The sequence below is a fragment of the Theobroma cacao genome, chromosome 3 (genome assembly GCF_053813885.1).
Source record: "Theobroma cacao isolate CCN51 chromosome 3, ASM5381388v1, whole genome shotgun sequence".
Lineage (NCBI taxonomy): Eukaryota > Viridiplantae > Streptophyta > Magnoliopsida > Malvales > Malvaceae > Theobroma > Theobroma cacao.
The window spans coordinates 44,826,945-44,841,586 of record NC_142641.1 but is presented as its reverse complement, the minus strand read 5'-3'; the positions used below and the strand labels follow the sequence as shown (position 1 = coordinate 44,841,586).

The window sequence follows — 14,642 nt, the reverse complement described above, 5'->3', positions numbered from 1 at the left end:
GTTTAATTAAGTTAAGTGCACATATTGATCATAGAATTGTATGCTTCCTAATTGCTGCCATGAAACTAAAGAAGCACATGTTTTCAACATAGGATATGGTAATTAAACCGGTGGGAATTCAGAAAAATTGGTCAAACTAGATCATGAACAAATATGCTTTTATGGGGCAGATCCAAAAACAATCTCTTCGAGATTTTTTAATTAACACATCTTTAGTTTTTTAATTCAAGTACTCAGAAAGGAACACAGCAGCACTACCAAGTTTTTTTATTAGTAAGTTATTCAGAAAGAGGTATATATATATATAAATATGAAACTCAAACCAAAACGGAACGGTTCACTTTAATTCCAAATTTGGGCATTGAATATGAAAGGACAAACCTCGTTATTGCATTAAATGGAAACATTCACACTCTGACAGGAACTTAAACTTCTGGTTATTGTACAATCCTTGGTAACACCATACACCATACATCAGACCTATTTCTTCATGACTGGAATCCTTTTTTTTTGACAGAGTTCTGAAAATTAAACACCATACATATATACGATACCAAACTAGAAGGACCCTTGCAAATTCAACACTGATGGGAACTGAATCCCTTATTTAGCATGTACAGATGTACTTTTTAAAACCCACTTATCTGTTATCTTCAATCCCTTTGTTGGAAGCAATCGAGTAGGAACTTGTAAGAAGGAAAGCATCACTTGTCTCCAAACAGGTACCCCAGAGATGAATCTCCACCAGGAACTGATTTAACTTTCGTTGATGGGCGATCCTGAAATTAAACATATACAGTACTTAGGTTAAAAGTTATGCTCAGAGGAAGTGCAAAGAAGTTTATGTGATAATTTACTTACAGTTATGAAGTTCCCTGAATTCTGTCCTTGAGCCCTATGATAGTTGTTGTTGACGTTTTTCTCTGTCCGTTTCTCTGACCTGAGTTTATTTGGAGCCGGAGGAGTCTCTGGGGTAGTATCTATGCCATACGGAGGCTGGATCGGTGGTGTTACAGCAGGTGCACTTGGCTGCTCATCAGCACCAAAGAGGTAGCCCAAGGAACTTTGGCCGCCGCCGTAGCTCCCACCTCTACTCATGGTTGGAGAACTGCTTGATTTAGTTAACAAGTAATTTCAAATTACAAGGGGAAAGAATGGAAAAAACCCTAATAAATAATGTGGTTGGGTCTATGTATGTGCGGATGGGCGCTTATGGTATGTACATGTTATCTTCTGGTACTGATGATAACGCACGTTACCAACTTGGCTAATAATGTACACAAGTAAAGCATGGTACATTGCAAATTGCAATATCGCTGTGCTGGAAAGGGGCATCCTATGGATTCTTTAGCTTTGACCTAGCCTCTATGTATTTGTATGCCCTTTCACTTCCATGGAGAAATGCATAAATTTAAACATTGATGTTTTATCACGTGAATCATGAAAAACTTATTTCTTTCATCATGAAAAATTTACACTGATTGATTTCACATCTTGTATATCAGTTGTAAAGTATAATGTGAATGCCATCTATGTATCAGTATAAAACATGATTTCATTTCAAATTATATATTGATGTCATCTTCCAAATTGTTGCATCCAGGTAGTTTTCAGATTGTCCTGAGGCTATTATCTTCAAGCTGGTTGGGTCATGGGTGCCTGCTGTTTCTGCTACGAACCTGTTTAGAAATACAACATCTACGGGGGAAGCAATCAGAGAAGTGAAAGTATTTCGAAGAAATTATATCATAAAAGGGATAAACGTCCTTAATTACATTAGAATATACTTGTTTGTGTTGTATATATTTGTGAATCCAACATATACTTGGTGTATGTGCAGTAGGAGTTTATGTGACAAAACAAAACCCAACAACCATACCATGCAAGTTAGCACAAAAATGACTCTAGAACTGTCCCTCTGCTAAAGCAGAAGAGATCAGTTGGTTAAGTGTTCAAGTCAGGTGGGCTCTGTCAGCCATTCAAACCAATATAATAAACCATAATTATTAGGAGTAGTGGCTTTTAGTTCAAATACTATTGACACATAATTGACTTTAGGATTGCTTAGGCCACATATCATTACTTAATACATGGTTAACTTTGGGCCCATTTTGGCTGGACTGTTGAGGCATCTAGCCAGGACTTAATACCGATTTTGCAACTTACACAGTCTAATCAAGCAATCAAAGTCAGCGTACTAAGGTGATAATACCTCACTATAAAAACAAAGTAAATGTTTGCATTGATGATTTTACTGTAACCTAAGATAAATATGTCATCAATCATGAATTCATGACACGTTTATCTGGCTTCAGCATTAAGCACATTATGAAGAGCTAAAAGGGTGTCTAAATGGGGTTAAATCAAGATAATGGGTGACTTTAACAGAACATATATAAAGGGAAATGATAATTTGATTGGTGTTATATATATAGAGTGTTGCATTTGGGCCCATTAATGACTTGTATTCCTCAGAAAAAAGTAAGAAGAAGGAACTAAGCTAGTTTAAATCAGATGGAAAGGTTCGGTAGGAAGGGAGCAATTGTAGGCCAAAGGTATCCAGCTTTCAGCTAATGGTTAACGCACAGTGGCTTAGATAAAGATAGCCACATATTATAAATTTGATTCTGAGATCATTTCCTATTCTGATCAGACTTAGACTATTATTTGAGCCCGTGCTTAACGAAAAGGTTTCCATGTAAAAACTATAACATTTCTAGTAATATTTGCACCATTAAGACGTTCCTATTTTTGAAAGTGACAGAGACTGAAGTAGAGGTCATCAGTTTGTCGCAGACTAGTCAGATATTATCTGTTGCCCATACCTTTGAACCCTCTTGCAGCTGGTGATGGAACAAATTATATGATGTCTGTGGCCCTTAAAAGATATCTGAATGTCAACCACTGAATCTTAATGACAACGAAAAGCTCAGCACTGGGGCTTAACCTAAAAATGAAATGGCCTTGAATAGCAATATTTCTGTCTAAAATGCATACATGCTCTTACTTGAAATGAAAAATATCGTTTTTCAGCTAAGCTTTTCTGATATCACCCACCATAATTGCATGCATTTTTTCAATTGATATTTCAAGCAGTTTAGAATAATACCAGTACCAGTTTTAATAATAATAATAAAGCTTTCTCCTTTTAAGGCATCAAAAACCCTGAACGAGAAGCCAACCAAAGATTTGGTCATAAGTCATGTTCTTTGGTTGGCAATAATAATAATAAGCCAATAGTATTTCTTTCCTATCATATTTGTATATGTTAATAAGAAATTAAAAATGAACAATCATAAATCCAGAACATTCCTGGTGCTACTGATAATGACCTCAAGTACTTTTTTGTTACCGATCTTAGCCAATAATAATTGAGAGTATAGACATACAAGAGGAATTTTTCAGTTTCATCAGTTGGCAATAAGGGAAATGAGCAAAAAAGCTGGAATATTGAACCGACAAAAAATATCTACTGGGGCAAGGTGGCTTGACAGTACTGGCTCAATTCAAATCAAAAGCATGATTTGATGGTTGCCTCTCTGCTTGCAGCCTCAAGTTAATGGCTCGTAGTACAATAATCGCTAACTGGTACGAGATTTCAGGCCTGCCCGCTGAGCTGGAAAAGAGGTTTTAAGATCACTAAGCTAGTCCCAGATTTAATCAGGCCTACCACTGAGTTGAGTTCTCAGTTTGAGTTTGGCTCCTTCCTTCTACTTCCTCTGCAGCTTTGCTCTAATCTCCATCAAAAAATAAACATTACTAGTCGCTCTTCTCTTAATCCATGCGTGTCAAATTACGTTCCTTGCGCAGCTTGTACTTGCAGTAGTGCTCATCAATCAGCTCTCTTTCCTATTACACAGTTTGTTTTGTGAATGATGGCCAACTTGGAAATAGATGCTGAAATCTTAGATGGGAGAATTAAGATAAGGCATAAGGGTGAACTGGTAGAGATATACTCGATGACGAAGCTACTTAAATTATCAGAAAAAGAGAATAGAGGTGACGAGGGATCACACTTTGAGACCTCTGTTTGTAACCTCTTTACTAGACATACGTGCTATGTGTAAGTAAAAGATCAAATCCTACCAACAGTCTCAATGGACCCTACATGGGGATTGCCCCCCCCCCCCCCACTCCCACATCCCCTCCCAACAGGAAAACCCAAAAACTGTACAGTCTCCTTTCGTGATTTGAGGAGTGATTGATCAATGGATGAATCAAAAAAAGAAAAAGAAAGAACGAATGCTTTGTAGTTTCAAAACTGATCCCTCTTCACTCAATAATTAATCTAGATAAAATCATGTGTTGCTTTTGCTTGGAGTACAAATCAACATAGTATACCCCAAGTTGTGAAGAGCAGCAAGCAAACAACGAGGAAGAAGCAAAATATGCGTGTCGACTTCACCTGCGACAATCAATTTCCATCCGATTTACTTAAATGGTATTTTTTATTATTAAAAATGACCAAAATGATTGTACTTTGAGTTCTTCCCTTTTGGGCTAACACAAGGCTCGAACTCCTCAAAAATCTATCACTAGAGTTAGATTTATAGAAAAATACGTATTGTTTGACTATAATATTAACTGTATGTACAAATGCTATATGTTTATGTTATTATTATATGAATTGGATTAGTTTCTTAATTAATTAGCTTGTTTATAGATAGAGAATCGGAAAGTGCATCTGCAATGGACTATTGGAACGAAAATCAGGCCCAAACCATAGAATATCAATACTTGCTATGTTGGGCGTTGTACCCACTTATGGCCAAGTTTTGACAATGAAGTTAAAAAAATTTAACCGCCGACATATAAAATAAAAAATCTAAACAACAAAATATTTTTCCTTTATATATATTTATGTGCGTTAATAATTATTATTTTGATTAACGTTATTTTTTATTTACTTGATTACTTTTAGCAAATATGATAAAGTTACAAATTCAGAATAAATTCATGAGAAAATAAAAAATGATTGCTGATAATAAAAGTGACAATTAAAGAAAAGTAAAAATGAAGTATGCCGTCATAGCAAATGATAACTAATAATTGCAATTAGGTACTGAAAATAGATTCTTTTAAGCTTTAAGCACACACCCATAACCATTAATGTACGTGTGCTAGGCGAGCCAAACCTGTTGAAGTTAATAATTTCTATAAGGTGGTGTTTATGGGGTGGATTACTTTAAAATTTACGGTGATTCGTGTTTGGTAAAATTTTCATATTTTTACATGACAGTAATTTTAAATTATTAACATCGGTTAGATCATCTCTTTAAGAGATTTTTTTCATAAATTCTTGTGTTAATAGAATATTAACATTATTAGTTTATTTAACTTTAGATTATTTTGATAGTTTACTCAAGATGATGCCTGATTTTTATTTGATATCGGACATGGTGATTTCTAAATGTCGATATTAATGATTACCAAGTAAACCTATATCAAATATGGTGATTTTAAATCAATAATAATGACATTACCATAGTAATAAGATCACTTCGTAATTAAATCATCATGGTAATCTTGAAATGATACCAAAAGCTATCTTAATGTAGCAAATTGGAGCACATAAAAGTAAAATGCAAAAGCAATTCCAACAATCACTTCTTAGACGGGAGCTGACTTTCTTTCAAACTTGTATACGACTTTGACTCCTACATCTGTTTATATATTAATTAGAAATTGGAACCGAGATAAGAGTCAAATACAAAGGAGAGGACCCTGCCGCGCATTAACAAGAAAACCAAATCCTACTAAAAGTGGCAATCAAAAGTACGTACTCAGAATTTGGTAGAACAACTAGCAACTTCTTCGCTTTCATTCAATGCTAATGACTAGCATCTATGCATGCCTAAAACACTTGCTACAACTTCACACTAAACGTATCATGAAATGGTTAATTTATAGGTATTATATTTGAAAAACTTTTTAAATTATTAAAAAAAATTCAAATAAGTTTTTGTACTTTTATTATGTTCAATCAAGTACTTATCGTTTTATTTTAAATCAAATAAATCTTTATATTTTTATTTTAAATCAAATGAACTGTTATATATAACTAATGATTGACTTAGTGAAAAAATTATTTATTATTTTATGTTACATTGTGCTCACGAGCATACTAAATATCATAATTGATGATGAAGTGACATATTAATTTGATATGATAACATACCCATGTGACATATTTTACAATTTCGTCAATATTATATGAGTGTTATGTAGATATAAAGTGACAATAAGTATTTTGATTAATGATAATTAATCAATTATTAATTTTTTTTTAACAGAAAAGGGTGATGACCCACAACTTCACATTAATACTTAGCAAGTATTTTTAACAAAAAGAAAATATCTTAAGCAAAATTGTAATGTGATTTGTCTAGAACAACAAAATATCCAAAATTGATAAGAATGTTAAACAAAGAAAGCTCATTACTAAACATAATTACTACAATGGCTTATTCATCCTCCTGGCTGCGCAACCTGGCAAGCTTGTTAGTGACAACAACATCAAGTTGAGCTGCTCTTTCAACAATCTCTTTTCTCTTCCTTGTGGAAACATCATGGGCAATCTCAGCTGTTGTGCATCATCAACAGTTCAAGCTCTTTGATGTTGTGCACAACAAATTTCTTAAAGCCATTAGGAAGATAGTGACGAGTCTTCCTGTCTGAACCATAACCAATGTTGGGCATCAAAGTGCATCCCTTGAACTTTCTTCTTACACGGGAATCAATACCCTTTGGTCTACGCCAGTCTGTCTTGACGGAGACTTTGCGGTCACTCTGGGGTCTCTTGAACTTCTTGACCCTCTTCTTCACGATCTTCTTACTTAGAAGCGGCACCGCCATTTCTTCTTCTTCTTCTTCTTCTTCTTCTTCTTCTTACCTCTAGGAAATTTGGGGTTTGGGATGGTCAGAGCTAATCAATTATTAGTTATAAATACTTATTTAGTTTAAAATAAAAATATAAAAACTTAATTGAATATAATAAAAAAATAAAAAAAATTTAAATTTTTTTAAATAATTTAAGAGCTTATTGAAGTATTATCTCTAATTTCTATTTAAATAATTAGAATAATTTTTCAATATATTTATTATTGCGGTTTATTCACGTATACAAAAATTAAAATTAATAAATAAATGATATGTATAATTGATTGTGATTAGGGATCTCTCTAGCTCCCCTCAAACACTTGTGTATACTTTGAAGTGTGTCATTGATGATTGCAGCACATAGGTTAGGAATTCAATTAAGGGAACCAAAACAAAAGGAGCTAGGCGTATTTCCAACTTCCTAAGGTCGGCCATGGGCCATCAACTAGCCATGTTCTACCCTTGAACAGAATGGTGGTCCCAAAACACAAGGGCAACCCAGTAAATTCAACTTCCCAAGCCGCATTTCAACAGCCGTCTGCATTGTTCAACAACATCATCCCCACCTTCTAACCGAAACTTAAATTCAAAACATGCTCCTCTTCTCCCTCCCCATAATTCGGCCTTTGCCTTGGAGAATTCTCAACTTCTCCAAACAACTTACCAAAACCCGAAATTCTTTCATTGTTTAAAGACTTATTTTCTTGTTTTTGGTCAACATATAAATTCACATCAAATTTGTATCAGCCTTTCCTGAGGTAAGAGTATCCATGGCGACAGGAAGCTTGCTGGCTGCCTCAAGCACTGTAATCTACCAGTTCGGACGTAGCACTGCTTTAACGACAAAACCCAACTCGCTTGCTGTTGGTTTATCGGGTTTGGCTCGAGATACCATGCTGCAGAGAAAGGGTAGTCATATTTTGAGGAAAAAGAATTGCTTGAATATTTTCATGGTGATGCAGCAGACAAGAAATGAGAATGAAAACGAGGCTATAGAAAAGAGCGATACTGAGAAAATTTCTGATAGCATAAAAGGTTACAATCACGTCACCCTTTCCAGGGTCGAGGAGAGATTAGCTAGGAAGAAATTGGAGAGAACCACTTACCTACTTGCCGCTACGTTGTCTAGTTTAGGCATCTCTGCCATGGCCGTTATGGCTGTTTATTACAGGTTTTCATGGCAAATGGAGGTAACAACTCAACTCTAATGTATTTTCCTTTTCCGTTTTCTTTCCTTCTGGTTTTAGTCGGTTGATATACACAGGTATTTTTTGTTAATTTACACTTTTTTCATTTTACAATTTTTTCGTTCTTAACTTTGGTTTTTGATTATAGGGTGGAGAAGTTCCACTGCTGGAGTTGGCTGGTACATTTGCTCTCTCAGTTGGTGCTGCTGTACGTACACAATCCTTGTAGCTTCCCTTGATTGAATCACTAATAAAAGGTTAATGGGTTTTGTTTTCTCGGGTATGCTTGAATTTTCAGGTGGGGATGGAATTTTGGGCGAGATGGGCTCATCGAGCTCTATGGCATGCTTCATTGTGGCACATGCACGAGGTCAAACTGCAGACTCCTAATTCCATTCCAACACCTTTATTAATTAAGAATTTGCCACTTGCATGTTATGACTGGATTCTTTTGTTTGTTGCTTTGACGTTTAAATCACCACGAGTTATTTTGTTTTTGGTATGAATGTTTGCAGTCTCATCACAGACCACGAGAGGGACCCTTTGAGCTCAACGACGTGTTCGCAATAATCAATGCAGCCCCTGCCATTGCTCTGCTCCTCTACGGTTTCTTAAACAGAGGCCTCTTCCCGGGACTCTGTTTTGGCGCCGTGAGTTGCTCTTCTTTCGCCCCTCTAATGTTAAACAATGTCCTTTCCCCCTTCGTTTTTTTCTCGCTCCAAAACAATATTTGGCGTCACTTTTCCCTTTCATTAATTACGTCAAGTTATTGGCTATCTGCATGTGGTCAAATTCTACTTTTCATTTTCACAGGGCTTAGGGATCACGGTTTTTGGTATGGCCTACATGTTCGTCCATGATGGTCTTGTCCACCGTCGATTTCCAGTTGGGCCAATTGCTCATGTTCCTTATCTACGGAAAGTAGCTGCAGCCCACCAAGTAAGTTGAGACTTGTCCACATATTAACAGCATTTTCTTCTTAAATTAATTAATCTTATTACTAACACAACATGTTCTTCCTTGTTTTCTTTTTCCAATCTACCAGCTTCATCATGCAGACAAATTTCAGGGAGTGCCATATGGGTTATTTTTGGGACCTCAGGCAAGCCTTTTATCCTCTTCAAATCTGAGAAATAGATACCAAAATAAACAACAAGCTGATTGAATATATATATATGTTACGATTTTGCAGGAATTGGAAGAAGTGGGAGGCATGGAGGAATTGGAGAAAGAGATCAAGAGAAGAACTAAACTGTCCAAAAATATTCCATAAACAATTCTTTTTCGATTGAATTCTATTTCATTGTTTGCATAACTGTATCTAAAAAAGAAAAATATCTGTAGTTAGGTATAATCTATTTTATTTATTATTTATCCATATATATTTTGCTTTTACACTTTGATCTATTTCAATAAGTCAAGATTCACATCATCTATACATCGAAGGAGCAGTGGACTTGTAACTGAATTAGATTAGGGTGAAACCTTCTAAGGCAAAACCTAAAAACGAGTACTGATCACAAAGATGGTGCATGTACAAGGTTTGACAACTACGTGTTCCTAATGGATGTTGCAGAAAGAAAAAAACAAAAAACACTGGGGACGTATAGAAATTAGTGAAATGTGGATTCTTTACAGTTTTTTTGTGGTCGGCACACAATAGGCTTGACAAGAACACGTTGGCCACGAGCACCGCAACGTTAGTGCCCGTGGGTAACTTAATATTTCCTCATCGACTCCCCCATCACCATGCATATCTGCCTAACAGTTCAAACAAAATGGCATACCTAATAATGCTTCTCTATCCATTAGGACACATGACTCGACAAATTCATAAATAGGGTAACCTTTCATTGATTCTTAGGCCTTGTTAGGTTTAAGATTAAAAATATTCATGATTTTTATTATATATAGATTTATGGTAAGTTTAGGGTGTTGAGTATCTAACTCGTAACATATATTTGTCTAACTAAAATAGGAAAAGGAGGCGTGCAAGCAAGTTATATATTTTTACACTAATTAGAGCAGCCTTGCTAAATATCTTCAACTTCTTTATCCAACGGATTAAGACAAGCAGAAGCTTTCAAGTTTGAAGCCTCGACATAATTAAGATTGAACACGGGAGACGTGGAGAAACAGGGAAACGAAACAAACGAGGAAGGGACGCTTACACCTACTGTCCTGTCTTATTCTTAATTCCAATTCGAAGCCTGCTTGCAAAGGGAACTGAGCATATATATATATACCAGCTACCGAGTTATATCAGCCACCGAGCTCACTTCAAATCATACTGAGTAGTACTTTTATTTCAGCATCAACTGTTTGGTTAATTCGGGTAATGCGGTGAATCTCAGTTTTGATAGTACTGTGTTCCAAAGAGCACATGAAATTTGTCTGTCTGTATTTGACGTCTCTTCAATAATTAAGGACACAAGGGATATTGCCATTAATTACCACATGTTCTTTCTTTTTTCTTTTAATCTAAATTCGATTTTAACTTGAAAATTGCTTCTTCTTTTTTTTAATTTCTCTTTACTAACCTTTAAAAAAAAATCTTTTATGAAAAGTATAAAAAATTTTAAATCAAGTTAATTTGAATTTTCTTTAAAAAAAGTTAATTTGACCCTTTTTTTCATCAAATGAACTATATATTAAAAAATTGATATAAAATCATATCTAAATTAAAACTAGATAGACCAAAAGCAAGTCTATCAATATCCCAATAAAAAAATTATTTGAACACTTTAAAAAATTAAAAAAATTAAAAAATAAATTAATATCAAAATCAAACTTAAACCATGCTCAAAACATAAAACTAGCAACATCAAACGTCGTAACAAAACAGAACATAAAAACTCATCAACATCAGCCACCGTACCAAATAAATATCAACAGCGTAGCAAGATATCCAAGATAATTTGACTATTAATAACTACTGGTATATTAATCTCCAATAATGTATAGTATAAAATAACTATTTAAAATTAATTACATTTTAATTATATATGTTTTCTCTTGAGCTACTGGTGATTTTATCTTATATTCAACCGCTATCTGCTAAAATGATGACGTTTGTTGTTACAAGTGTTAATGCGCTTGATCCATGAAACGCATCATCTTTCGGAACCGATCGAACGGCCCAGAAAATGGAGCCAACCATTCAAAGGTTCAGATTAATACACGTAAGCATTGGGAAACCAAATAACCGAGAAAATTCTCGGAACCATCCTTTTTCATCAGTTTTTCTCCACGGTACCTGGAACTCGGAAACTCAACAACGTTGTTGGCTTCTTTCAGTCTGTCGCTTCCTACAGAGGAACCAAACACTTTTGCAGGTACGTTAATCAAGGTTTTCTACAGATTATTACTATAACCCTTTTGTTTACCTTAAATTCTTTATGTACTTGATCATATTGAAAATGTTGATGTTTGTAGTGGTGAAACAGAATGCATATGCCAGCTTTTGCAGCCTGATCATAAGAGATTTTTGCTGTTTTGCTCTGATGTCAGCAGTTTCTTGTGCTTTCATGCTTTCTTTAGATGTATGAAAATTTCACCTTGGCAAAAGTAGGAAAAGCTTGAACCCCTTTGGTTGTCTGGTTGAAGTCAAAGATGGCTGTGATTGGTTTTTGGAGATAATATATTGGCCATTGCCATTATTACTGCCTATCCATTGTTTCATACTCTGTTGCTTTCATATATTAATTCTCCTCAATAAATGTATACTGGTAGGGGATTGGGGAATTGGGGGGGTTTAAACTTGGGCCCTTAATTTTGTGGAAGATTGTGCGACTGAACAATGCCTCGGCCACAAGTAATTCAATCTGGGACTGCAATGAGTTTCTACTTTCATTCTTATTTACAAACCAGAAAGTTGAGTAATTCCTTAATGTTGTTTGCTGTGTGTTCTGATTTTTCAGGGCTGCTAGTTCTTGATATTTAGCTGTTTCTTTTCCTAGAAGAGCACAATTAACATAAATTCTACATGCGTGGGACTACTGCGTTGTTGCCTGCAAAATACAAATTCAAACAATTCTGTCCTATGTCTGGATCCCGGGGTAATGTCCCTCTTAAATCTTGTTAATGTTTTTATTTAGGGCTATATTCTTGTAAGCAGTCTGTGACTTGACTACAAATTAACATATAATCGTCCCCAGGAACTGTGGCTGCATCAACACCAAGGAAATCGGAGAACAATGATTCTGAGAAAGGAGAGTTTGTCAGTAACGACCAGACTAAGCCCATTGTTGCCTTCAGCAAGCCTCCACCGCAGCCACCTCTTCTTGGACCATTAGTTGCTCTCTCTCTCTTGGAAACGTGGTCTCGCCGTGATGGTGATGATAGCTGACTGGTGTTTGTGAAGCCATTGCTGAAGTCCTTTCATGTACAATAAGAAACTCTGTGTAAGTGTCGACTACCTGAATAAAATCCTTGAGATGTAGAGTAAGATTTTGATTGCACAGGCTAACAAACGAGCCATGAATTCCCAAACTTTAACGTAGCTTGCCACTAGCGGGTTTACGAAAGGTGCAAAAAATATAGCGTAGATCTTCAGTACGGATTGTAGTATGACATGTGGACGCTTTAGGAACCCTGCAGGATTGAAAAGAATTGTAGAGGCATTTCAATATGATGCTATGAGATGTGTGTATGTTTCCAGTTGTAGAATGACAGTTAATTTGTTGCATACATTCAGCAGCACGTGGGAACTCATCAAATATTGTAGTCACATTCTTCAACAGGACCTGCATCAATCCACATGTAAATCCAACATGGTTACGAAAACCAAATACTACTAATTGGAGACAGATATAGTAATCAGCAACAAGTAATTGAGGAGCACGTTGATTTGAATCTTGTCTGGTGCTAACAGGTTTGAAAGTGTTAAAACAGAAGAGTTCTCTAAAATGATTTACCAGCACCATTCCCCCTGGTTTGACAGGTGACTCGATCACAATCATAGCTTTCCTGCACACAAGCAAAAAGTCTTGTCAATTCGAATGGACTCCTTTTTTCTTGATGGCACACATAAGTTAAACAAGATCTAGTACTTTATAACTAATTTTTCCCCTTCTTCTGAGCATTCGTAGAAGCTGCATCCTCTGGTGAAGGGAACCTGCCTCTGTTTCCATTCTGCAATATTAATAAGAAGTCAAGTTACCATTTTTAAAGGACATGGGAGGTAGTAATCGGAGAAAATTGTAGTTGATAGGTACCTAAATGCCAATTTACTCCTGCTGTAAATCCATCTCCTTCACAAATATGTTCGATGACGAATTTCACATTCTGACCCATGCCTCTCGTGAGGAGATTGAAGAAATGCATAACCTCCTGCAGTAACTTTTTGTTTCAGACTCTTTTGAATTACATGTTGCAACTCAAGATAAGTTAATAGAGACCAAGAGAGGTAACCTTTTTCCCATTAAATGGGTTGAAAAAAGAGCAGTCCTCGATGTAGCAGTCTTCTGAGATGTAGTCCCCAAGTTTTTTCAAATTCTTTTCATTGATGCACATGTAGAAATGCTTGATCGTATCAGATGCAGAAGGTGGACCAAAAATTAAATCACTATCATTGTTTGATGACATGATGGAAGAGACCCCACGGTTGTTGGTTTTTTTATTTTTCTCCTGCCTTTTAATGGCTATGCGATGTGGCTGCTCCTTCATTCTCTTTTGGCACTCGAGTTGACATGATCTTTGAAAAGGCAAGGGATCAAAGGGGAGGCCTGCCATTGCCCTGTGACATGTCCTCTGTCGCAGGGCTTGTGCTGAGAAATTAACAGCGACAGCCATGGCCGAACGAGATGAGATTTGCAATGTGATTCAGGTATTGAAACATGTAGTTAAAGTAGGACTGGTGCCCATTATTACACGGTAGAGCAAGGAATAAAAGCATAAGTTTTGTAACTTTTACACCAAGAAAGGAAGGCCTTTTTTTCAGTTACCTTTGCATGAAATCAAGGAATGTCCACGAGAGAGCTTTAGGCTGCGTTCCGTTTTTTCATGTACCTAATTTTTTATTGTATATAACAAAAGTAGTAATATTATATAATATATATTATTTTTTACCCTTATTTGTTATGAAAATACTTTAATTATATTTCTGCATAATAAAAAGCAATACTAGCATAATTAAAAGCATCATTAATTTTACTAATTTCACAATTTTTATTATCATATCATTTCATTTGTTAATGTAAGTAGCAAAAAGTAGTATCACTTCATTTCTTATTTTTTTATTTATTTTTTATCAAATTATTTGATTTATTATTTTACATAGTAAACTAAAAATAGTATTACTATTTTCTGTTATTTTTAAAGTTAAACTCTGATCGATTAACACTTTTTGCTCTATTTTTTTCTATATGATTTTTACTTCTTAAAAATGGCTATAAGTTAAGAAAAAGTATTTTATACATATATGATTAGGGTTGTAAACAAGTCAAGTTGCCCTTGTAATCTTTTGTAAATACTATAACCACATCTAAGCCAACATTCAGACCCGCTCCACAAAGGTGATGCTGCTACAGCCCACAGCCAGTTCCCGGATGAAGTCAAATAGCAACAATGATTTCT

General features: G+C 35.3%; 4 protein-coding genes and 1 pseudogene across 6 annotated transcripts; 2 read left to right on the top strand and 3 right to left on the bottom strand.

The window, feature by feature from the left end:
- Positions 1 to 361: 361 nt before the first annotated feature.
- SP1L5 (SPIRAL1-like5) lies at positions 362 to 1,175 on the bottom strand. Its single transcript, XM_007040272.3, has 2 exons — positions 862 to 1,175; positions 362 to 779 (listed from the first exon to the last, which is right to left on the bottom strand). The coding sequence occupies exons 1-2, from the start codon at positions 1,096 to 1,098 to the stop codon at positions 705 to 707; spliced, it is 312 nt and encodes a 103-aa protein (XP_007040334.1). The 5' UTR covers positions 1,099 to 1,175; the 3' UTR covers positions 362 to 704.
- A 5,162-nt stretch (positions 1,176 to 6,337) lies between these two features.
- LOC108661194 (large ribosomal subunit protein eL32z pseudogene) lies at positions 6,338 to 6,890 on the bottom strand (annotated as a pseudogene).
- Positions 6,891 to 7,482: 592 nt separating this feature from the next.
- On the top strand, positions 7,483 to 9,461 carry LOC18606579 (beta-carotene 3-hydroxylase 1, chloroplastic-like). The gene is made up of 7 exons (XM_007040271.3): positions 7,483 to 8,069; positions 8,215 to 8,274; positions 8,365 to 8,436; positions 8,582 to 8,716; positions 8,880 to 9,005; positions 9,112 to 9,168; positions 9,259 to 9,461. The coding sequence occupies exons 1-7, from the start codon at positions 7,650 to 7,652 to the stop codon at positions 9,337 to 9,339; spliced, it is 951 nt and encodes a 316-aa protein (XP_007040333.2). The 5' UTR covers positions 7,483 to 7,649; the 3' UTR covers positions 9,340 to 9,461.
- A 1,855-nt stretch (positions 9,462 to 11,316) lies between these two features.
- On the top strand, positions 11,317 to 12,513 carry LOC148763857 (uncharacterized). Of its 3 annotated transcripts, none has more exons than XM_088804751.1 (3): positions 11,317 to 11,401; positions 11,987 to 12,124; positions 12,224 to 12,513. In XM_088804751.1, the coding sequence occupies exons 2-3, from the start codon at positions 12,052 to 12,054 to the stop codon at positions 12,412 to 12,414; spliced, it is 264 nt and encodes an 87-aa protein (XP_088660877.1). In that variant the 5' UTR covers positions 11,317 to 11,401; positions 11,987 to 12,051; the 3' UTR covers positions 12,415 to 12,513. The 3 variants fall into 3 exon arrangements, with proteins under 3 accessions (XP_088660877.1, XP_088660878.1, XP_088660879.1); XM_088804752.1 differs by lacking the exon at positions 11,317 to 11,401 and adding an exon at positions 11,487 to 11,880; XM_088804753.1 differs by lacking the exon at positions 11,317 to 11,401 and having other exon boundaries at positions 11,909 to 12,124.
- LOC18606578 (uncharacterized) lies at positions 12,481 to 13,941 on the bottom strand. The gene is made up of 6 exons (XM_018116958.2): positions 13,479 to 13,941; positions 13,283 to 13,397; positions 13,118 to 13,199; positions 12,983 to 13,034; positions 12,757 to 12,811; positions 12,481 to 12,659 (listed from the first exon to the last, which is right to left on the bottom strand). Exons 1-6 carry the CDS (start codon positions 13,857 to 13,859, stop codon positions 12,481 to 12,483), a joined length of 864 nt encoding a protein of 287 aa, XP_017972447.2. The 5' UTR covers positions 13,860 to 13,941.
- Between the last annotated feature and the right edge of the window lie 701 nt (positions 13,942 to 14,642).

Coding starts and splice junctions, on each gene's coding strand:
- SP1L5 (XM_007040272.3), bottom strand. CDS start 1,098: ATGAGTAGAGGTGGGAGCTACGGCGGCGGCCAAAGTTCCTTGGGCTAC. Junction 780..861: donor ATTCAGGGAACTTCATAACT/GTAAGTAAATTA, acceptor GTTTAATTTCAG/GATCGCCCATCAACGAAAGT.
- LOC18606578 (XM_018116958.2), bottom strand. CDS start 13,859: ATGGCTGTCGCTGTTAATTTCTCAGCACAAGCCCTGCGACAGAGGACA. Junction 12,812..12,982: donor AACCAGGGGGAATGGTGCTG/GTAAATCATTTT, acceptor GGATTGATGCAG/GTCCTGTTGAAGAATGTGAC. Junction 12,660..12,756: donor GTTCCCACGTGCTGCTGAAT/GTATGCAACAAA, acceptor TCAATCCTGCAG/GGTTCCTAAAGCGTCCACAT.
- LOC18606579 (XM_007040271.3), top strand. CDS start 7,650: ATGGCGACAGGAAGCTTGCTGGCTGCCTCAAGCACTGTAATCTACCAG. Junction 8,070..8,214: donor GGTTTTCATGGCAAATGGAG/GTAACAACTCAA, acceptor TTTTGATTATAG/GGTGGAGAAGTTCCACTGCT. Junction 8,437..8,581: donor CATTGTGGCACATGCACGAG/GTCAAACTGCAG, acceptor GAATGTTTGCAG/TCTCATCACAGACCACGAGA.
- LOC148763857 (XM_088804751.1), top strand. CDS start 12,052: ATGCGTGGGACTACTGCGTTGTTGCCTGCAAAATACAAATTCAAACAA. Junction 12,125..12,223: donor TCCTATGTCTGGATCCCGGG/GTAATGTCCCTC, acceptor AATCGTCCCCAG/GAACTGTGGCTGCATCAACA.